At 43.4% G+C, this 24959-nt stretch overlaps 1 protein-coding gene across 1 annotated transcript in view; it reads left to right on the top strand.

The window, feature by feature from the left end:
• Window positions 1-24959, top strand: part of LOC113933182 (BEN domain-containing protein 5) — a 1542215-nt gene that overhangs the window by 1192463 nt on the left and 324793 nt on the right. The window contains exon 6 of the mRNA XM_035727241.1: window positions 24107-24146. Within this exon, the coding sequence (XP_035583134.1) occupies window positions 24107-24146 (40 nt within the window). The remainder of the gene's footprint in view (window positions 1-24106; window positions 24147-24959) is intronic.

Here is a 24959-nt window from a genome sequence, read left to right as displayed (position 1 = left end):
GGAATTGGTAAAGCTGGGCATCGAGGTACTTTTCTACCATGGTACACTGTCTCATCCAAAACCATTCATAAAGCAACAGTCCTTCAGTCCCTAGCATGTACACAGCAGGACCAGCTTCTGGGTGTGTGACTAGTATAGTAACACAGGGCCTCATACTCAGAAGCACTTGGTATTTCATGCTTTGTGGTTGCCATCTTAAAACTCTTAGTAATTTTATCTTTGAGTTTGTATTTTATAAGCAAAATCTGATGGGATGATAAAGCATGCACCAGAGGCGTGGAGCCTGGCCTCATGCATAGCCCTGCTTCCTACCACTTCATAACTCCCCTAGCCTGGTTCTTGGCCACCCTCTCCATACACTTTCTAGAACTCTGGGCCCCACCCAACCCTTCCCTTCCCAGGATGGCAGTGCCAGGGTATGTTCAGTAGATGGTTCAGCAGGGGCAAGCCTCTTGCCCACCCCTATACCTAGCCTATCCTAGCGTGAGATTTACAATACCCTTGTGGGTTGTCATCTGTAATTGATTGGGGCAGGTGGTTCATGGGAATGGGAAATGTTCTCCTCAGTCTCCCTGCCCCCAGCTAGCAGCTAGAAAGGTGGGATCGGGGAGGACAGGGCGATCCTAGCAGCCAATGGGTCATCTTAGTACCTTTAGTGAGATTTTAATCCTGCTTTTTGAATAAGGGGCTCTGTCTTTTCATTTTGTATTGAGCCCCACAAACTATGTAGCCAGTCTTGGTGTTAGGCCCTGTGCTGGGCACCAGGGATACAGATTTGAATCACATGACTATAACCTCTGCCTTAAAGGTGGTTATTGAGTCTAGAGTTTGGACTAGTTGAGGAAAATGGCAAACTTTTTCTATAAAGGACAATAGAGTAAATATTTTAGGCTTTGCAGGCCAACCAATCTCTGTCATAGCTACTCAGCTCTGCCTTTGTAGCACAAAAGCAGTCAGAAACAGCGTGTAAATAAATGAGAGTATGGATGTGTTCCAATAAAACTTTATTTATGGACACTGAAATTTGAATTTCATATAACTTTCACATCACAAAATAATTTCCCTTTTATATGTTTTCAGTCATTTAAAAACATACAAACCATTTTTAGCTGTACAGAAATAGGCATCAGGCCAAATTTGGCCAGCGGCCTGCAGTTTGCTGAGCTTGAGCGAGACAATCTCTAAGGGCCTTCCGGCACTCACTCAGGTGAGCTTCAGAAAGCTGAGTCTTTACTCTCACTTTCTTATCCTCTGTTTTTTTTGTTTGTTTGTTTGTTTGTTTTATCTCTCAGTCTCTCTCAAGTTCTCCTTCTTGCCCTTGCTTTAATTCCCTCTCTCACTCTCACTCTTCCTACATATACACCAAACACACACATGCACACACACATGCACACACACAGACACACCTGGTTTAAAAAGCCACTGATACATCCATCCCAGCACAAGGAGCTCTTTCTTCTTTCAACTGGTATAAGTACACGAGCCAATGCTCTCTCTCCATAGGGGGCCAGCTGCGGAATTCTTGCTTGCTGCGTAATTACAAAGCCATTGAAGCAGAGACAAGAGGGGATCAAATGTAGTGCTCTACTTGCAGAGAAAAAATATTGACACATTTAGGAACATAATAGGCAGATGAAGAAAAGCATGTCCTCTATTCTCTGCTCCATCTATATCCACAGACACATCTTTATAAATGTGTTTTTGAATAGGATACAAATACAATATTCAGAGAAGCAGTGGACAATTGTCACCATCTCCCATCTGCCCACATACAGGAGCTGGCTCAGGGAAGAAAAGGTTTCATTTAGAGAAATTGCAACACTTCATAAGAAGAATGCAAATAATTTATTATATTTTCTTATTTGCCTACCGTGTGCTCATAGCTAGAAGGCTCTTAGAAGCAGGGAAGTATATAATGAAAAAGAATACAGACTGTGGAAACTGTGAACTTGGATTCAAATCCCTGGGCTAGAACTTGAGGTATGCTGCCTAGAAAAAGTAACTGAAATTCTTCGAGCTTTGATTTCCTCATCAGTATAAGAAGGGTGATGCCTACATTTCAAGTTTGTTAATAAGAATTAGAGATTTGAGCTAAAAGAAATAAAGCACAAAGTATAATACCTGGCACATGGTAGGCATTTGCTCAGTAGTAGCTGTGGAAAAGCTAGAGCTAGAAAGAGGGAGGACCAGGAGTCAAGCCAGGGTGTGATTGCAGTGCTTGGTCCCCTGTAGAATGCTGCTAGAGTAGATGGTCTGGAGTAGGGTGGCCCTCTGGGGACCACAGCTGGGAGAACAAAGGCTTGACCAACTACAAATAATGTCTTCCTCTTTGTTTATTGGTGATCAGACCTTTTTAATTCCACCAGTCATCCAATGAATGTTGGACAAGAACATCTAGTAACTTAAAGTAACTACAAAAAAGAACAATTGAAAAACCCCTGACCTCTTAGATCACCATCTGTTTACCAGCTCTGTAGTCTCCTCTGATTCTGCTCATTCATTAATTTATTCAAGTGTATTTATTGGGCATTGTGTTAGTCTGTTTGGACTGCTATAACAAAAATACTATAGACTGGCTAGCTTATCAACAACAGAAATTTATCTCTAATAGTTCTGGAAGCTGGAAGTCCAAGATCAAGGCACTGGCAGATTCAGTGTCTGGTGAGAGCCCCCTTCCTGGTTCATAAATGGCCATCTTGTTATCACCTCACATAGCAAAAGGGGTGACAGATCTCTCTGTGGTCTTTTATAAGGAGATTAATCCCATTAGTGAGGACAGAGCTCAAATCACTTCCCAAAGGCCCCACATCCAAATACCATCATATGGGCGATTAATTTTCAATATATGAATTTGAGAGGACGCAAACATTCAGTCTACAGCAAACATCTACCCTGTGCCATGCACTATGATTAAATGCTGGGGCTATAATGATGAATGAGACACAGTTTTTGCCTTTAAGTTGCTCACACTTGAATGAGAAAATAGACAATTACAGAATGGTAGCTAAGGTGCTATGGTAGAGGAAGAACAAATGCAGAAGAATGGCAGCTAAACCATTGGAGGGAGGCAGGGTAGGTCAGATAAGGCTTAACCTGTAAACTGAGATCTGAAAGAGTGGGAAGTAACTAACCAAAGAAAGATTGTGACAGAAAGGATGTGGCAGGCACAGAAAACAACATATAAGAGGAGATGGAGGCAAGAGGAAAATGTGGTGTAGGGGGACTAAAGATGATCAACCTGGCTGGATTCTGGCCTATGAGGGGAGTGGTGGCAAGCATGGAGGCCACAGAGGCTGGAAGGGGCAGAGTGATCATGTTAGATAGTTTAGACATTATTTTGTCAATGGGAAATTTAAAAGAGAGGAGCAGCATGTCAGATTTGCATTTTTGAAATTTGACTCTGGTTGCAAGGTAGAGAATGGGTTAAAGGAAGTGCAACTAAAAGCAGGGAGGAAGACCAACTCACAACTGTGATCATGAATAGATTCCTTTGCATTTCTGAACCTGTTTCTTCATCTATAAAATAGAATTATGAAACATACTTCATAATATTGCAGGGCTTAAATTAGCCTATATAAACAAAATATTGGGTCAGGTTAAGTGCTTATCTATGCCCCCTGCCCACCTGGCCCAAGGCTTAACGCAGAGCTCTGTATACAATAGGTGCTAAGCAAGGTGCATCTATTGCTTATTGAGTTACTTCTGTCCCTTGGAAGCATCAAAATGAAGAGGCCGATGATATTTATAGACAGAGGGTAGACTACCGCTCAGGGTTCTGAACACCCAAATCCTAACCTAAAATAAATCTTTTCCTCAAGTTCTTGGAAGGAAACATTTGCAAAGAATAAAAACAGCCCTCCCCCCTCTCCCCACAAAAAGAAAATTCCACAAAATAAAAAACAAAACACAATCAAAAAACATACTTGAAACTGATAAGCCCCAGTATGGAACCTCAGCCTAAGTTCTGGGAGAACTCCATTTGGCAACATGAGGCAAACCAACATGGCTTCCCTTCCTTAAGACCTCACAGGAGATCCTGCTTGGCTTTCTCTGAGAGTGAGGAGAATACCTCTTCCCAAAAAGAAAGGCCCTTGGACTATTCTCTCCGCTATAGAATGTTGGAAGTGAGAAATCTAGAGGTATCATGGGAAAAACTCCCACTTCTTATACAATGGCCCAGTCAGTCTCCTTGATCTGCTGCAGAGCTCCTCATGCTCAAAGAGGAATACCATCATTGATCCTTAGAACTGGATTAAAGGGGAGGGGAGGGACTCAGAGCATCCTTAAATCTTGTGAGCCTATACTAACACTATCTAGATGTATATTTTGAAGTTTTACTGGGCTCCATCTTTGCCTGGAAACTTTAAAAAGAGCCTTGTTGTTTTAGGAAAAGCAGTTTATTTGGTACCAAAGCAGGTCCAGGAGGATATTTCCAGTGCCACCAAAGTTAATGAACCAAGAACAAGAGAGGTGGTTATCCCCTGAGAATTCAAAGGGCAAAAAGAGGGGCACCTGGGTGGCTTAGTCAGTTAAGTGTCTGCCTTCAGCTCAGGTCATGATCTCGGGGTCCTGGGATTGAGCCCCATATCAGGCTCCCTGCTCAGCGGCAGACTGCCTCTCCCTCTCCCTCTTTCTCTGCCTCTCCCCTTCCCCTTGCTCATGCGTGCACTTGCTCGCTCCCTCTCTCTCTCTCATAAATAAATAAAGTCTTTAAAAAAATAAAATTCAAACAGAGCTAAAACCTTAATGCTGGACAGATAAATGTGAAAAGTCAACTTTCACTGTAGGAAATACAATGAATGAACAAGATAATGAAAAAGAATTCAAACCCACTGAATCATCTTTAAAAAAAAACAATTAAAATAACAGTCAGATCCCATATGATTATTACATTAACAAAAAATGTTTTCAAAGTTATAATCCCCCATGCTGGCAAAGCTATAGTAAAATCTTTATCTCACACACTATTCATGGGAGTATAAATTGGAATGATTCTACTGGAAAGCAATTTGGCAATATGTATCAGGAGTAATAAAAAGGTACATCTTTCTGACCCTGTAATTCCACTCTTGGGTATTCATCCCAGAGAGATAATCTAATCCAAATGAAGGAAAAAATTGTATGCAGGAAGATTTTTATCATAATGCCATTTATAATAACAAAATAATAATAGCCTAAATGTCCTATATTTAAGTAAACTATGCACTTTCACTAAATAGAACATTATGAAGTTATTAACATTATGTTTAGAATGACTGTGTAATACTGTTGGAAAACTTCTTATGATCTAATGTAACCCCAAAATAGCAGAATACAGAAACTAGAGACTTCTGCAAGATGGTGGCATAGGAAGGTCCTGAACTCACCTCCTCCCATGGACACATCAAATCTACAGCTACCTAAGGTCCATTTCCCTCTGAAAAAGATCTGAGAAATAGATGAACTGCTTCTTTCCAAAAAAGGATAAAAAGATCACATCTGGACAGTAGGAAAGACAGAGATACAGACTGGCCAATAACCCCACCCCCTGTGCGGCAGTAGGGAGGGATCTCAGGAGTCCGGTGTTTCTCCCTGAGGAGCAAGGGATTGGTGCCCTATAGCAGGCATCCTAACCCCTGGGATCTGCACCAGAGACACTAGCCCCCAAAACACTTGGCTCAGAAAACCAATGTCCAAGGGACCCAAAGTGCTATAGGAAACTGAGATTCCCCTTCTAAAGGCCTTAAGTGCAATCTCCCTCACCCCAAGACCCAACAGTTTGAAAAGCACCTAGACTATGTGTGAAGGAGATGCATTTGCTAATCTAAAAGCATCTGCTGAAGGAGCAGGGGATAGTTGAAACTCCCTAGAGTTGGAGGTGCTAGCAGATACATTTTGCACTCACTCTCCCTATCCTGCTAGCACAGATGGGTGAGCTTGGATGCAGCACCCTCCTGCTGTCTTGCTAAGGCAGGCAGGGGCAAGCAGTCATGGCACTGCCCTACTGCCTTGCTGAAGCTGGAGAGAGCGCAGGTGGTTGCAGCACTGCCCTGGTTCCTGGCTGGGGCAGGCCAGTGCAAATGGTCCTGGCATTCTCCTGCTCCCTAGCAAAAGTCAGGGAACATGGGTGATTGTGACACTCACCTGCTCCCTGGCTAGGACTGGCAAGCACAAGTGGTTGCAGCATTTTCCTGTTTCCAGCCTAAAGCCGGCAAGAGTGCAGACAAGGCACTATCCCACTGCTTTCCTGAAGCCCATGGGCACACACAGTCCAAGACCTTTTCCCACTGCCTTTCTGAAGCCAGCAAGTGTGCCCTGCCCCCAGTACTCTCTAGCTGCCTAGCTAAAGCCAGTGGGTGCACACAGTCCACACAGGGGACGTCCCTTGATCGCCTAGCCCTGGTGGCCAGGGGGACTGGCATTTCTGAGCTCCATGAGAATGTAACCATCAAAAAGATAGTTCTTGGCAGGCTACCACCCCCAGAGCACTGCACAGAGAGGCACACGAAAATGCAACAACCAGTCTTCCTGTGAAAAAGGCCTATTTACTTGGCCTGGAGCTTCAGCCCAAGGGATAGACTTCAGGTTTCCCAAACATCTAGAGGCTAGAGAGGCACTTCTGCCGAATGTAAGCAGGGAGATACCATCCTTGTGCACCAGATTGGCCTCACTTCAACCTGAGGAGACCTTTCAGAAAGCAGATTATACACTCATCTGGAGCCCCAGTTTTTGCAGCTGTGGCCCAGGGAACACCTCCTGATCTCCTGGTCTGCAGGTCAGCAGAGATTATGATTGTGGGCCCCCAGGGCTGTATATACAATTGATCTTTGAACAACATGGGTTTGGACCATGGGGGTCCACCTATGCCCGGATTTCTATATAAATGCAGTGCAATACTATAAATGTATTTTCTCTTTTGTATGATTTCTTTTTTTTTAAGATTTTATTTATTTATTTGACACAGAGAGAACATGAGAGAGCACAAGCAGGGGGAGCAGCAGAGGGAGAGGGAGAAGCAGGCACCCTGCTTGACAGGGAGCTGGATGTGGGACTCCATCCCAGGGTCCCGGGATCATCTGAGCTGAAGGCAGATGCCCAACCAACTGAGCCACCCAGGGACCCCTGTTTTGTATGATTTCTTAATAACATCTTCTTTTCTCTAGCTCACTTTATTGTGAGAATACAGTGTATAATACATATAACATACAAAATATGTGCTAACCATCTGTTTATGTTATCAGTAAGGCCTCTGGTCAAGGGTAGGCTATTAGTACTTAAGTTTTTGGATAATCAAAAGTTATACATGGATTTTCAACTGCATGGGGAGGTTGGTGCCCCTAATACTCAGGTTGAAAGCTGATGTAGCTACATTCATATCAGACAAAAGAGACTTTAAAGCAAAGATTGTAATAAAAGACAAAGAGGGGCACTACATAATGATAAAGGGGTCATTCTGGCAAGAAGATATAGCATTTATAAACATATATGCATTCAACATAGGAGTACAAAAAATATAAAGCAAATATTAACAGACCTAAAGGGAGAAATTGGCAGCAGTACAACAATAGTAGGAGATTTTAACACCCCACTTACATCAGTAGATAGATTGTCCAGACAAAAAATCAATAAGGAAACATCAGCCTTAAACGACACAGTACACCAAATGGACTTATTAGATACATACAGAATACTCCATCTAAAATCAGCAGAATACACATTCTTCTCAAGTGGACATGAAACATTGTTTAGGATAGATCACATGTTAGTTCAAGAAGACTGAAATTATATTAAGCTTCTTTTCTAAACATAGCAATATGAAACTAGAAATAATTACAATAAGAAAACTGGAAAAACTACATTGAGATTAAATAACAGTTTACTGAACATCTACTGAGAGAAATCAAAAGTACCTAGAGACAAATGAAAACAGAAATACAACATACCAAAATCTGTGGGATGCAGCAAAAGTGGGTCTAGGAGGGAAATTCATAGCAATACAGGCCTACCTCAAGAAACAAGAGAAATCTCAAACATTTAATTTTATACCTAAGGGACTAGAAAAGCAAGAACAAACAACACCCAAAGTTAGTAGAAAGAAGGAAATAATAAAAATCAGAATAAAAATAAATGAAATAGAGACTAAAAAGACAATAGAAAAGATCAATGAAATTAAGAGCTGGTTCTTTGAAAAGGTAAACAAAATTGACAAACCATTAGCTAGACTCACCAAGAAAAAAAGGAGGGCTCAAATAAATAAAATCAGAAAATTAAAGAGGAGAAGTTACAACTGACACCACAGAAATATAAAGGATGATAAGAGGCTACTATGAACAGTCAAATACCAACAAATTGGACAACCTAGAAGAAATGAGTAAATTCCTAGAAACTTACGATCTCCTAAGACTTTTATTTGTTGAGAGGTTGTAGACTACTGATTAAATTTCATTACTAGCAATAAGTCTGTTCAGATGTTCTATTTCTTTCTGATATACAGTGGAATACTACTCATCCATAATAAAAAATGACGTCTTGCCATTTGTAAGAACATGGATGGACTTTAGGGTATTATGCAAGTGAAGTAAGTGAGACAGAGAAGGACAAATAACACGTGATTTAATTTGTATGTGGAATCTAAGAAACAAGATACAACAAAACCCAGACTCATAAACAGAGAACAGATGGGTGATTGCCAGAGCGGAGGGGTTGGGAGGGGTGATGTACAAAATGGGTGAAAAGCTACAAAATTCCGGTTATAAAATACATAAGTCATGGGGGTGTAATGTATAGCATGGGGAATATAGTCAATAATATTGTATTAACTTTTTATAGTGACAAATGATAACTAGACTTACTGTGGTGATCATTTCACAATGTACACAAATGTCAAATCTCTATTGTATACCTGAAACTAACATAATATAATATGTCAATTATACCTCTGTAAAAAAAAGAATACGGAAAGTAGCAAAGTCATATTTATGCCCTGACTATGTGTTTGTTTTCTGTATGTAATTATTACCCTTACAGTGCAAGCACAGCTACTTAGACAAGGGCAGGAAACAGCATGGAAAAAAAATATGGAAATGGTTTTTGAGACATTATGATTTTCGTGTGTGTTTTCCTCTTTATTTTGACATCACTAATATTATTTAAGCATACTATATACAATGGAAAAAGTATTTTTAAGGACATGGGCTTTATAGTCAGAAGCTCAGCTTAAATCTTAGCTCTGTCATGTACTAGCTATGTGACTCCGCAATTTACTTAACCTTTCTGAGTGTCAGTTTCCTAATCTCTAAAATGAGGGTTAAAGACCAGCATTATGAGAGTGCTGGGAGGAAAAAAGAATAAACATTTAACAATGCACCTGTTACATGGATGTTCAATTATGGTTTTTAACATTTTAAGTCTTTTCTAGAAAGGATTTATTAGTTTAGAAAGATATACACACACATATACATACACACATAAAAATGTTGAAATGAATTAAAAATAGGTTAGGAGAATTTAACAAGGGAAAATAAGGGCAGTTTATTAAATGTTAATTCCCCTCACTTTCCCAATTCCTATCTCTTTAAAGTGCAATGGGATTTAAGAATATTGTCTCCATTGTTCAGAAAGCAGAGATGAACGGTGCTTGTTTTTCAAAAGCAAAAGGAAAAAAATGAAAAAGAGACATCTCCCCCACCCCATTGTACTCCTAAACACAACACAAGACAACACACACACACATGCACACACACACACACACACACACAGAAATTGCACACCCTCTCATCAGACTTCAAGATGTGTCCGTGGAGTTCTAAGAAAATAACATTTTGTCTTTTTTTGTGGTGAACACATTTGCTTTCCCCACGTAACAAAAGGTATCATTTTGCTTTTAATTATGGGTTGTTATTATGCATTGCTTTTATTTGGCAAAGATGTTTGTTTCAGGAAAATTAATTTAGACAGTTCCATTTTTCAAATACCAATACCTTCTGTCCCAGGCTTACAAAGAACAATTAGATCTGGATTCTTTCCCCACAATCAAGCTGGCAATTTCTTATGGAAAGTCGTGGTCAATCAGCATGGAATGGAGCTTCCACGAGAGCCAGTCAAATGCAGAAAATAGACTTTTATGGCCTGGCACTTTTACTTCCTGCAGTATATATAACTCTGACATCGTGCAGAGGCATTACTCTGGCTGGGCAGGAACACAGATTAATGTTGCCTCACTTTCAGTGCCAGAGTTTTATTCTGAATGTCATGATATTTTTCACAGGAACTCCACAGTTTCATGCAATTCAACAAACATGACTGAAGGCCCGCTCTGTGCCAAGTATAGTGGTAGGAGCTGGAGATACCCATCTGAATCACACAGCAGCCTTGCCCACAAGAGCTCAGAGCCGGGTGACTCACAGGTAATTGCAACCCACAGTGATAGCGTCTGTGGCCGAGGGTAGTGCAAGGTGCTGAGGGGACTTGAAGAGGCACCTAACCCAGCCTGGGAGAAGAGAAAGTGATGATACAAGAGAAAAGCCATAGAGAAAGAGGGGAAGAAAGGCTTTCCACGCAAGGATTCTTGGAATTAAAAATAAAAGTCTTACCAGATTATGTTCCATTTATCCAGAGGTTATGTGTCCAGGACTAGGCTAACTGCTTTACTAGTAGATGGGTTGCTAAACCCATTTCGAAGTATTTTACTCACCTGCCCGTGGTCATTTAGCCAGTTTGTGGTAGAGACAGATTCAGGCAAATTGTTGGCTCATACAGCCAGTAAGTGGCAAAGCTAGATGCAGAACACCTAGCTTCTGGCTTCCAGGTGTTTCTGATCAATTAGCTGATTCAGTCCCTACTGTGCACGGTTCTGTGCGGAGCTAGGGTGAACGCCTTGGCACTCTTGCTAAATCTGAAGGAGAATGGGAACAAAAGGACTTTGTTGGACTTACTTGAGCGCGGTAAGATCTTTTTCGAAGTCAGATCCTCCGGGGTGGCCTGGGTGGCTCAGTCGTTAAGCGTCTGCCTTCCGTTCGGGTCGTGATCCCAGGGTCCTGGGATTGAGCCCCGCATCGGGCTCCCTGCTCCGCGGGAAGCCTGCTTCTCCCTCTCCCACTCCCCCTGCTTGTGTTCCCTCTCTCGCTGTGTCTCTCTCTGTGTCAAATAAATAAATAAAATCTTAAAAAAAAAAAAGGAAGTCAGATCCTCCAAACTCTTCTATGTGAGTAGGGGAGAGTGACCTTGATACTCTCAAAAACCTGAAACTTTAATATTTTATTGAGTCCTGTGTTTTATTTAAAAAAAAAAAGATGTGGACTTTATATTACATCCCATAATGTAGTAATGTTTGTTGTCATATAAAAATTCTGAATGAAATTATATTTTGGTTTAAAGACTCTTCTTATCCCCATTTTAGAGAAATGGAAATGAAAGACAGGTTTTGTGATCCGTTTAAGAGCTCTCCCACTCATGAGTGGTGTATGAATGTAGGAGCTAAGATTTGTATCCATCGTCTGTCCTTTGCTGTTATCCATGACACAGACCTATGGCTTCTTATTCTGGCCCCAGGACTCTCACAAGCACCACATTTCACCCATGTCTGTGCTCCACAGGCCTTATTCAAGAAGTATCCATGGGAGTCCAAATACGGCTCTGCTGGTATGTCACTGCATGACCTGGCCAAATCCGATCATTCACTAGGCTTCAAAACACCCTTTCTAAGGACCCTAAGGAAAGATTTCCCTCACACCTCGGGTCAGGAAAGGTAGATTCTATAATTCAGCTGTTTTATTTGGGGTGTTATTTGTTTGTTTTGCTTTTCCCGTAGGACACTGGGTATTTTGTAGCTGAGTTTTCCACTATGTCAAGGTTGTTTAAAAGCTGAGAGCCAAATTCACACCCCACCCCTAGCAAGTGAACAGAGCATCTTAGGATATGAGCTCATGCCTAGCACCAGCTAATTTCTCCTGTCTTTGTTTTTCTTTTTCCCCGTGTCTTTAGTTACACGGTTTTTATTTTGTGGCATTCTTTCATTGTAAGCTCCTCCATATTCTTTTTTGGAATGGGTTATATATTGAACGACCAAATAGGAAAATAAGCAAACGGTTGATGTTTCCAGGAGGTACCAACAGTCTTAAGTGCTAAATGTCAAGCACAGACTCAGTAGCCCCCGACACGGGGGGTAGCCAGGGCCTCGTGCCCAGTCCAGACTCCTGTCCCATTTTTTTCTTAAAAGTTGGCCCCACTTTCCCAGTGAAAAGTAAAATAGCTTTTATACTTTAGGGGCCATTTCAGTTACAGCCTCTTGAAGGAGGTCCTCTTGATAACTCCTCAGCTAAAACCATTTCAAGCGAGTAAACAGCATGACATTGGAACTCAGAACAAATTCGTAGCCAGATCCTCCCCTGCCTCCACTCCCCTACCCCGCTCCCTTGCTTTCCTTAATTTTTTTCTAGGCATCTGTGCTTCTCTAGGCACTGGGCTATAGACGGAGATCTCTTCTTTTCGCTCCACTGAAGGAGGCATGCAAGCAAACAATACGGAACAATGCGGCAGGTGACCTCAGGCTGCTCCCTTTCCCTCCGTGGACTCGGTCTACTTTGCTTTGACATAACGTAGTTGGGCTAGGTGATTTCCAAAGCTCCTTGCTCTGACACCCCAGAGGCTGTGTAACGGGATAGCCTCACTCATGCTGCATCTCAGTGACCTTAAGGATGAAGAGTCATCACAGTTTTAAAGTATAAATTGAGGGCCTCAAAGGCATATCTTTTAAACTCTGAAGTTTGGCCCTGTAAAAGAAAGTTGTGAGTTGCTCAAAATCTATGAAGAAAGAGAATTTTTAATCACGTAACTTGCTCTGGTCATAATATAAAACGGTACATCTACAACAGACTTCTCGAGGCCCTATCAGAAGGCAGATACAGGGACAATAGAGAGATATGAAAAATACACAGCTCCTGACCTTGGAGGAGACAGGGGGTAAGAGATGGAGAGAGGAGAGAAGGAGGTGGGGAGAGAAAACAGGCTAGTATGCAAACACCTAATTATAATGTGAGACACTATTAAATCAATACTGGGTGCTCTGAGGTCCATGGGTGCCCTGGGTGGTACGTGGGGGCGGGGGGCATCTGTCAGCTATGTATACATCCTCTCTAGCCTTGAGCTGCACCGTCACTTTAGATGCCATGTCTGTTCATGTCGGTGCCCACATGGCCTCATATAGCCTGGAGGGAGCAGAGGGTAGGGAAGAAACAATCTGTCCTGGCAGGGAATCTTCTGAGTCATGAGGGGAACAGCCTTCCTCTTGCTGTTTCTTGATGCACAGGTCTTTCCTCCAGAGCTCGGGTGGTGAAGTCCCTTAGCACAAGTCCCCCTCTCACTGTTTGGGGTTTCAGGATGAGACGTGTGTCATTTCTCTCCAGCAGGAGTGAGGGTTTCAGCTGTTTATCCCGCCTTCTTAAAAGCCTGATCTACCCTTCCATATGCGACCTTTGAACACATATTTAAGACACGGTCCACTCTGCCAGGAATGCTAAACCCCGCCCTTTCTGTCATGGAGTCTAGAGTGTAATCAGAATGACTAATCAAATATAAACACAGGTAAATGGGGGCACCTGGCTGGCTCAGTCGGTGGAGCATGTGACTCTGGATTTCAGGGTTGTGGGTTCGAGCACCACATTGGGTGTAGAGATTACTTAAAAAATAAAAAAATCTTTGAAAAAAAACATACAGGTAAAGGTAGAATTTCAAACCATGAACACAACGAAGCGAAAGTACAGAAGGTCCCGCACACGGTCCGTGGTAGCGTCTACCACTAGCCCTTATGTGCAGAGGCTGTTCCAGTTGTACGGCATTGCCCACCACAGCCCCTACTGCTCCTTTGCCTACAAACCTGGGAAATCAGCCAAGATATTTTCCTCATTTCTCACAACTAATTGCTCTCACGACTAACCTGAGCATAGGTTTCAGAGGTCAACAGTATTAGTCTGAATCTAGACTCTTCCACTTAGTAGCTGGGAGCTTGGGCAAGTACTCTAACCTCTTGGCCCTCATCTTCTTCATTTGTAAAAAGGGGTAACAGTGGCTGCCTCAGAAGGTGCTGAGCACTGGCACATAGTAAGTGCTCAGCAAGTGGCCGCTGCCGCTGCCGCCGCCACTCTTAATCCTGCTTCCAAAATGTCTTTGCAGTTTCCTGCGCTCCTCTCCATTTCCGCTTGCCCTGCCTTAGTGCAGGCTGCCAGAGGCTGAACTAAAATGCTCCATTAAGCTGCCCTGGGGATGAAAGCCACTTGCATGCCTGACTTTTCCAATAGCAGGAAGTTCTGAGAGCAGAAACCACTCAGCGAAATATATGGAAGCAATCTCCCATGTGCAGCCCCAGCTTTTGTCACCACCGCACTCTACTTCCAGCTGAATTTAACGCCGAGTTGGGGGATTCGGTTTCCACCTTGAGTGAGGCTCGCTCTCTCCCTGAGTAAAAGGCTAATGCATTTTTTATTATCCTGATGGGAGTAGGTACCCGAAGGGAGGCTGAGCCTCAACCACTGCTCGGGTTCCCCTAGAAGGTGATGGGGGTGGGGGGTGCCCAGGGGTGGTATCTGGGCATCAGCCGGTGGGCCAGGCGAGGCTTGAGGATACTTTGAGCACTGGTCATAGTACCTTTCCTCCTAATTTTCTTTAGAGCTCTTACTATAATTGAGATTAATTTATATTGTATGATTATTTGCTTAATATGTCTGTCTTTTCCATTTCGCTATTAGCTATCTCTGAACACAGAGACGGTCTCTCTCTTGCCCTATCCTCAGGAACATGCCTGGCACAGAGTACATGCTCCATTGATGTTTATTGAAATAACTAACAAATAAATAAGTGAAGGGTCAAAGAGTGAGTGCACAGTGCTATCCGGGAAAGCCGTGTCACCCAGCCGTTGTTTAGCATGAGAAGTGGAAAGAGGGCCACGTCGAGGGCAGAAGGTGGGGCTGGTGAGCCAGGGAAGGCAGTGGTGAGCAGTATGGTCAGGTAAATAGAAGGCAGGGATCGCACTTCAGTGGGGTGTGGGCATGAGCTTAGGGCCTTGAGACGGTGGTTCACAAACTTTCATAATCCCTGCTCCTTTTCCTCAGAGGGGATTGGCTCTCCCCACTCCTTCCCCTGCCAGGTGAGAGTCAGTCTTCTATATATGACACTGACCCACATGATCAGGCCCCCTTTTATTATCTGGAGTTTGGTTCTGAACATAATAGGTAACTTTTGTTTATTTTCCAAATATAAGTTTATATTAAAATATAAAAACTGCTTTTTCAAATAGCACATAAAACCCCCAGAGATTTTCAAACCCTCCTTGAATGCCATGCGAAGAAATCTACTCTTTATCAGAAATACAATGTGGATCATTAAATTATTCTAAGAAAGACGAAATTTAATTTTAGAATGATCAAGCCTACAGCCAGTGAGGACGCTAGACTGGAATAAGAGAGATCAGAAGCAGCGAGTTTAGAGAGGACCAATGGCATGTGAAATACTTTTCTGGGAGCAGGCTCTGCCTGGGGTAAGGCAGAGAGGGGGCAGGAGAGCCCTAGATGCTTTGATAATGACTATGGCTAGGGAGGAGCGCAACTGAACAGGGAAGTGAGGTTGCAGGAAAAGAGGGCCTGAGCCCTCGATCCAAATGTGTGCCTGTAGCCCTGTGACCCCTGTTTCTGGAGGGTGTTGATCCTCAGGTCTTCCCCAGGATGGCCGGCTTCTGGAGTGACAGGAGAATGCACAGGGATACTGGTGCTCTTGTTTAAATCATCTCCAGTCTGTGCCATGAAAGACTGACTTTTCCCCAAATAGCTATTCTGCACGAAATACAGAAAGCAAAACAGAACACATAATCAGCCACTATTCTCTTCTACCACGCAGAACCCCACACATCAAACCAGCCCCTGAGCTCCCAGAACACCACGTCCCTTTCTCATTCTGAGAAGTAATTGCAATGCAGTTCGTGACCAAAATGAAAAGTCCATTTTTAACCATAGCCTCATAATTACCCACCCAGATGAAGAAAGCCAAAGTCCCTATGGTCCAATCCCTAGGTCCCCAAGGCAGAAACAGAGGATTCTGAGAAAAATTATGGGACCAACGTGTGTGTCTATTGGGAGAGAGGGGAACAAAACTAAAGACCTCTTCTGACGCCCAATTCAGTAGGACCCTGCCTAGTTGTCATTCTGGTAGTGAGCAGCAGATCTTTATGGAACATCATCTATTGGTCAGACACTGGGCTAGTGCCTGAGGGGAGAGAAGTAATGATGCCACAGCCCCTGCCCTCAGGGGAACAGGGAGATCACACAGCCAGCGGAGAGGACAGAGGAGTAAATAGGCCAGGGAAATGCAGTGTGAGGGTGCTCTGATGGGGAAGGTCAGGGGCATAGGAGCTCATGGAATACCATACAGGCACAATTGGACACATTTCCATCTGTGAAGGCCTGGAATTCCTTCACCTGAGAAGGAACATTCTCCCCTAGATCTCCCCAAGATCCAATTGGCCTTGGCAGGTCTAGACAGACTTTACAGAAGAGGTGGCATGCTCGTCAAGAGCTGGGTAACAAGTAGGAATTGGCCAGGCAAAGCAGGTTGGGTGCAGGATCATTGTTCCAAGAAGAGGGGAGAGCACAACAAATCTGGGACACTAGAAGTGGTTCTTCATGGCTGGAGCTCAGAGCCCGAGAGAACAGGAGTTAGAAGGCAGGAACCAGATCATGGAAGTTGTCCAATAACAGCTCAAAGGTTACACTTTTTCCTGTAGGAACCCTGATGAGTTTTAAGATGTGCATTCTAGAAAGTTCACTCCAGGTGCGGCTGCATTGTGGACAAATGGAAGACACAAGACTTGAAGTAGGGAAGCCAGTTAAGGGGCTGTTGTAAAAGAGTAGGTGCCATATGGTGAGAAGCCCAAAGTCTCAGCCTGAGGGAGGGCAGAGTCGGAGCCAACACTCCAAAATCCTGGCTTTCAGCCCGTGTGCTCCCCACTCTGCCTGGTGTCTCCCCGCCCCCAGGCCCATGTCCAGAGAGCTTCTTTCTCTTTTTCTCGGCTTCTCCTTCCTGGTAGGCGTCTGGAAGTCGGTCTACACTCTTTTTATGGATGAGGTACCTAATTGCCAGCTAGCTTAAGCTGCATGCCTAGGATAAGGCGGCTCAGCGATGATCGAATCAGGATTCACACCTTTGTCTCATTTTGAGTTTGACTCTTTCTACAAAATGCTTTCTGTAACTGCAGTGAGAGGGCCTCCAGATACGAAAAAAGAATATCTTCCTGGTTGGATAGTGCCTGGAATTCTCCCCGGATTCAGAGGACTTTGTCTACATCATGAGGCTGCAGTTGCTGGGCTTTTCAAACTGCCTCCTTGTAACAAAATAACCACATGGTATTCTACTGATTATCTTGCTGATTAATGCCACCTTCCCTGAAAAAGGGACTAGAAACAAAACCACAGTTTTAAGAGCAAACATATCCGTTATGACAAGAAATACATGTGATTTGCACTCTAATACTTCAGAACAAAGACTCGGCCTGGGACAAAAAGTATAATGTTGCACAAGATTAAAAAGTATGCCATATATTAGATATAAATGTGATCTCATTAAATTAAACACAAGCAAGAAAGATGACAAGAAAGTACACCAAAATGCTAACTGTGGTTCTCGTTCAGTGGTGGGATTTCATTAATTTTTACTTTCTCAGTTTTCTGGAAATTTGGAAAATTATAAAAAATAAGCATGTGTTTTCATAATTACAAAATTTTTAAAGTTGGGTTCTTGAACTTGAGACAACAGTAGTTTTCACTGAGAATAACTGAACCCATAAAAGATCCAAAATTCCTGGGTAAGGTTTCTTTTCTTTTTTTTTTTTAATTTTATTTTATTATGTTATGTTAGTCACCATACAATACATCATTAGTTTTTGACGTGGTGATCCACCATCCATTGTTTTCGTATAACACCCAGTGCTCCATGCAGTACGTCCCCTCATTAATACCCATCACCGGGCTAACCCATCCTCCCCTCTAAAACCCTCAGTTGGTTTTCCGGAGTCCATAGTCTCTCATGGTTCATCTCTCCCTCTGATTTCCCTCCCTTCATTTTTCCCTTCCTTCTCCTAATGTCCTCCATGCTGTTTCTTATGTTCCACAAATAAGTGAAACCATATGATAATTGACTTTCTCTGCTTGACTTCTTTCACTTAGCATCATCTCCTCCGGTCCCATCCATGTTGATGGAAAAGTTGAGTATTCATTGTTTCTGATGGCTGAGTAATATTTCATTGTATATATATACCACATCTTCTTTATCCATTCATCTGTTGAAGGACATTTCGGCTCTTTGCACAGTTTGGCTATTGCGGACATTGCTGCTAGGAACACCAGGGTGCCTATGGCCCTATATCTGTGTCTTTGGGGTAATTACCCAGTAGTGCAATTGCTGGGTCATAGGGTAGCTCTAATTTTAATTTTTTGAGGCACCTCCACACTGTTTTCCAAAGTGGCTGTACCAACTTGCATTCCCACCAACAGTGTAAGAGGGTTCCCCTTTCTCCACAACTTCTCCAACATTAGTTGTTTCTTTCCCTGTCCATTTTTGCCATTCTAACTGGTGTAAGGTGGCATCTCAGTGGAGTTTTGATTTGAATTTCCCTGATGGCTAATGATGATGAACATTTTTTCATGTGTCTGTTAGCCATTTGTATGTCTTCTTCAGAGATGTGTCTTTTCATGTCTTCTGCCCATTTTTTGACTTGATTATTTGTTTTTTGGGTGTTGAGTTTGAGAAGTTCTTTATAGATCTTGGATACCAGCCCTTTATCTCTAGTGTCATTTGCAAATATCTTCTCCCATTCTGTGGGTTGCCTCTTTGTTTTGTTGACTGTTTCCTTTGCTGTGCAGAAGCTTTTTATCTTGATGAAGTCCCAAAAGTTCATTTTTGCTTTTGTTTCACTAGCTTTTGGAGATGTATCTTGAAAGAAGTTGCTGTGGCTGATGTCAGAGTGGTCACTGCCTATGTTCTCCTCTAGGATTTTGATGGATTCCTGTCTCACTTTGAGGTCTTCCATCCATTTTGAGTTTATCTTTGTGTATGGTGTTAGAGAATGGTCGAGTTTCGTTCTTCTGCATGTGGCTATCCAATTTTTCCAGCACCATTTATGGAAGAGACTGTCTTTTTTCCACTGTATGTTTTTTCCTGCTTTGTCCAAGATTATTTGACCATAGAGTTGAGGGTCCATATCTGGGCTCTCTATTCTGTTCCATTGGTCTGGGTAAGGTTTCTAATTCACCTACCTTTCAGTATTTCCACCCTTGGGGCAGTTATCTGGCACCAGAGGTGGAGTGCCATTGCATTAACAAGACAGCTTCCACTGGATGCATGGGGGAATCAGGGTAACTCCCGGAGCAAGTATGCTGGCCAACAGTTCCCTGAGCATCTGCTCTAAATACTCTGGCCATCCCCGGCTGGCACCAAATTCGGAGATTGTTCCTGTTGACCTTGGAACCCCCAACACCCATGGTCTTTATCCAGTCATGACTCAGCATTTACACATGGTAGTTAAGCACAGAAGTGGGTTTCTTCTGAATGTCCGTAAGACAACACTTTTATCAAGGAAGGCTGGATTCAGGGCTCATACACACATACATAGGCAAGAGTCTATACATCAACTCCTAGTAGACCTGGGTCTGGCTTACCCAGACTCTTCCAGGAGTTCATGGAATACCATACAGGCACAATTGGACACATTTCCGTCTGTGGAGGCCTGGAATTCCTTCACCTAGAAGGAGCATTCTCCCCTAACACCCCTCCAATCACACACACATGCACACACATACACATACACACAGGCACACACTACTGCTACCACTCATGTGAAGGCCTTGCCTTCCTGAGACAGTAGCTTATGGTCAGCTAGTGGGTCAGCTGGTGAGCTCTCAGCCAGTAGGCCCTGTCAACCTACCAAACCTGCTGCCCAGCTAGCCAACTTCATTTCCTCCAGCTAACATTGCATGTTCTACCATCCAAGTGGTTAGATCCTATATCCTCTCCATATGAAAGACCCTTATCTCTCTCAGTTGGTAACTAATTATACTTTGGTAGTTCTTTATATCCAACATGCCCCCCTCCATATATAACAGATTGTACATTACATACACAAATCATGCGCCCTAATTTTAAAAATGCCATGCAGTTTTCATTGGCAATCCCAAATGATGATACTAGGCAGACTATTTAGTAATGAAAAATTTATCTTTCATTCCATTCCTTTTATTTTTGAAGGACTTTGAGAGAATTATTTGGATATTCCAGTTTCTTAGGTAAAACTTGTTGCACAGTGATTCTTGAAGGTACCCTGCAAGAATTTTTCTTTTTCTTTTTTCATTCTGATTTACCCATAGAACAGGCAGATTTTGCAGTCCTATCTTAAGAGCTACAGGTTAAACAATAGCCTACACTTATCTGCTTAGGCCACTAGGTGGTGCACACATATGTCTGTGAACTGTAGGTTAAACGGGCTTGTCACCAGGTTAGATTTAATTCATCATCACAGGAGTGGTAAAGACAGTAGGAGCTGCTGGAGTCCAGGAGAGACAGTGATCCTGTGGGTGGGAGCAAAATAAGGAAGGTCTCCCACAGGAGGTGGATAGCTAGTATTGCTGGCTGTGGAGATGATAGGAACAAAATCATAAAGGCAAGAAAGCCTAAAGACGTGGCAGAGGGAAAGTCCTGTAGAGTGGGCATGGTTGCTTTCCATGCTGATGAATTCCTACCTAACAGGGCCATAGCAGAGTGAATGACAAAACAGTCGAATCATTTGAACCAGATGACCTCAAACATTCCTTCCAGACCTTTGTGCTGGCACTAGAGATAGAGGGATGAAATGACAGTCTTGCCCTCGAGTAAGGACCTCATGAGAGAAACAGAAGAAACAGACAGTTAAAAACGGAGCATGATACAAAAGGCTGGGTTTACAAGATACATTAGAAGAACAAAGTGGGAACTATTCTGTTCAAAGGACAGACGGAGGTTAGGTTTAGAAGTTCTCATGCAGAAAAGATGTCATGGACGTCTCGAGCAGTGAGGGGAGACCTCCAAGAAGACAGAAGATCACGAAAGATTAAGCAGAGAGAATAGCATGAGCAAAGGCACGGGGGAGGCGGGTAAAAGGATCATGTGCATTCCAGGAATGCTTCCTTGAATTTAGCAAGTACTTATGGAGGGCTACTGCAGGCCATGGACTGAACAATACATCTTCTAGGCCCTTACGATGCTCTCCAACTAGTGAGGAAAACACACATCCACTGAAAATTGCAATGTGAGAAGAGAGCTGAAAATTTGGCCCCTTCTACGTTCTGACTCTGTCCTTTGAGCCCCCAGTGTTCCGTCTACAGGGATTCTCAGGGAACACTTTACACCAGAAGAGGGAGCCCACAAGCACGGTCCCTGGTTGCATTTGATTCCCTATCCCTGAAGGTATTTCACTCGCCCTCATTTTACAGGTGTGAAGTTTGAGGCCAGAGATATACAGTTAAGTTGTCCAAACTCCACAGAGAAGCCAAGACACAAACCCACATCTGTCTGCCTCCTGTCAGGTTTTTTTCTCTTTTTTCTCTGCGAGAGCCTGGACACAGAGTCACCATTTAGAGATAGCTCTTAATTAGGAAATAGACTCTTCTCAGATAAATAAACTTCTTTCACCAAGCACAGTCATCACAAAGTCAAGCTTATGGGAAAAATAGAAGGACGCATTGTATTCTTCCCTCACACATGAGAGAAGTGCCGAGCCACACAGGTTGGCCTTGGCAAAGGCAGCTTGAGCCAATTGTGCTACTGGCCTGGTTCTGTGTTTGGGAGGGAAGGCGGTCTGGCTCCAGCATTCCTTCTAGCCCATGTGTGGGTGTGTGTTTCTTTTCAGAGCGAGGATGTGTGTTCACAATGTAGGTCAGTGACATCTTCGAGTTACATTGTTTGCTTGAAAATGTCAACTGGAATGAGTTATGAGCTGGCAGGAAAACAGTGATGTTGATTGAGACGTCCATGAGGGGATAGGGATCTGCTTTGAGGTTCGTGAGAAGTCATTGAAGCAAGAGGTAGAGAGATTTTAAAGAGTTTTTGACTGAGACAGATCAAAGTTAAATAGAGGAGGAAGGAGACCATGAGGGCAAGGAGATTTGAGCCCAGGTCTTATGAGGAAAGGACATAGGAACTGGGCATGTTTAGCCTGGAGAGAAGACACAGATCTGCAGAGGTCCAAGCTCTTGTCATGGGCTGAGGCAACTAGAAACAGTGATGATGTCATAAGGAAGGTGCTTTTAACCCTGCTCAAAGGAGAGCTAACGAACTGGTAGGAATTAGTGAGTTCCCCATCAAGAAAAGGGATGAAACAAGCAGTTCATACAACTGGTGGGGCCATTGCAGAGGGGATTCCTGTCCTGACAGCAGGTCAAATTCAATGACCTTTGAGCTCCAAGTATTCATGATTCTTTTTTTCTTTAAGATGTATTTATTTGAGAGAGAGTGAGAGAGAGCACATGTGAGTGGGGGGAGGGGCAGAGGGAGAGGGAGAGAGAGAATCTCAAGCAGACTCCCTCTGAACATGGAGCCCAGCACATGGCTCCATCGCAGGACCCTGAGATCATGACCTGAGCTGAAATCAAGAGTCGGCCCCTTAACCGACTGAGCCACCCAGGTGCTCCCCTAAGTATCCATAATTCTATGAAAAAAGGAAAAAATAGCTCATATAAACCAAGGGTCGCATGGACTACAGTAATAACAACAGCATCAATACTGTATCTTTTTATTGAGCACCTATTAAGCATCAGGCACCATCATAAGGGTTTATGTGTATCGTATTTTGGGCTTTCAAGCCAGCATTAGAACTGACTGAATTCTAATCCTGGCCCTGCCATTTAATGAAGATGTTGTCTTGGGCAGATAATTTTCCTCTCTGAACCTCATGTAATACTGACCCTGCAGGATTGCCAAGAATATGAAAAGAAATGAAATATCAAAGCACCTGGTACTGTGCCTGGCCTATAATTGTTGCTCAAAAAAGATTGCTGCCTTCCCATTTCTGCCTAAATAGAATTTCAGGAAGCTGTTCTCCATTCTTGGAGAGAGGCAAGATAGAGTGGGAAATACAGAGAAGGTGAAATATGGCAAAGAATCCATTAGAAGAAATACCGGATAATCAGAAGCTCCTGCAATATGTAGCCTAGAGCAATGGTTCTCAAAGTGGAGTTTGTTTGAACCCCTTTTGAGAAAAAAACAAACAAACAAACAGACTTCCAGGACTATTTATGGAAAATCAAGTGTAGAAAAGAGAAAGAAGTCATCTGGGGCTTAAGGAGTCCTGACTTAAGTCTCTAGGAAAGTTGCTCACTGCCCCACCCCCAGCCTCCAATACCAACTTCTCCATCCTCAGGTTCCCATGACATCCAATTCAGCACAGAGCCTCCCTGTAGATATGCTGTGATGTGGGGCAAGCCTACTGAGCTATTGATCTCCTCAGCCCTTGGGTTAGCCAGGGCCAGTTGGTTCCAAACACAAGCAGCCTCGTCCATATGACCCAGTGTGCCAGACAGATATTTGCTATGATCGTTGTATACCATACAAAGAGATGAGGATTCAGTTAGAGAAGGAATGGTTTGATCATCAGGAACTAAAATTGTCATAGTGTTGCTGAGCAAATTAAAAACAATAAACCAGCCCAGGAATACCTTGGTTAGAAAGGAATGTAAGGAGAGTGACAGTGACATAAGGACCCAAGGCAGAGAGGACTGCCAGGATATGAGACACTTAACCAGTGTGGCCGGTGTGAACAAAGACTATCTGGTGCAGAAGAATGAGCCTATGGCCTTTCTCTAAGTATAGAATAGATTTGACTGGAAGACCTCTAAGGCCTCTCACTTCTGACCATGGAAGCATGAACAAAAAGGCCATCCATTCCCTTTGTCTCTAGGGTGCAGTGCCTCTGTGCAGAATTGTGAGTGAGCACCCATTTCTCCACCTTATACCCTGCTCTGTGTGTCTGAACATCCCTTCTGCGTGTCTACCCTGAGCTGCTAAGCACAGTTTGGCTCTGGCTCAATTACGTGATCTCACAATGTGTTTTCTTTTGCAGCAACAGCGGCAGCTTGACCTCCTGACAATAACCAGCCCCGGTGAGTAGGTGCGGCCATTCTGCTTTGGCTTTTCCCTTATTTCCCAGAGCGATGCCTGGTGGCCTAAGCAAATACAATTACTGCCCTCCTCCTTTGACTCCCTGGATGAACAGCAGAATTCTTGGCGCCATGAATAACCCTTCTCCTTCCATCCTCTGACCCTTGGGCAGTTTTTATTTTTCCTCCCTCCCAGTCTGTGCTGCTTCCTCTTGACTCTGCAGATGGCAGGGTTGCTACTTTGATGTTGCTGCATATTCCAGGGCCAGGTTCTCCCCAGATCATTTAATAGACCTAAGTGTCAAGGAATTGTCCTGGTCTTATGAGAAATAAGTTTTGAAATCATGGGGAACAGGGAAACTGCATGGAAGGGGGCATGGAATGGAGGAAGGATGGCTCATGAGGAGGGACTAGTCTGAGAAAGTGACCAGGTTTGGTCTTCTGTGCTCGGGGTCAAAATAACTTTTGTCTCTTGCTTTAGGGGAAAGTCAAGTTCCCCAACAAAGCTGCGGCCATGGGATTAAAAGATCCTTTCTTCCCTCTACCCCTGGCATCTAGCCTAGAGAGTGGTTGAGTAGTTTAATCCTGCCAGAGAGGTATTTTATTTTGGTTTGGGAACTTGAGGCCAAACTGGCCAACAAGAGATGTTATTCTCTTTTGGGATCCAAGAGGATGATGATGCCAGCAGGGTTAGTGAGCATTCAAGAATGGGGGTGGTGGGTCATCTTCATCTGTTCAAAATATTTAACAGCCCTGGTGACCCCCTGCTGTGTTAGGCATTAACACTTTGGTTACTGGACTGTGGGGTGATGGGAT

Source organism: Zalophus californianus, chromosome 4 (assembly GCF_009762305.2).
Source record: "Zalophus californianus isolate mZalCal1 chromosome 4, mZalCal1.pri.v2, whole genome shotgun sequence".
Lineage (NCBI taxonomy): Eukaryota > Metazoa > Chordata > Mammalia > Carnivora > Otariidae > Zalophus > Zalophus californianus.
Note: the sequence above shows the minus strand (reverse complement) of the source record. Positions and strands in the feature narration are given on the sequence as shown.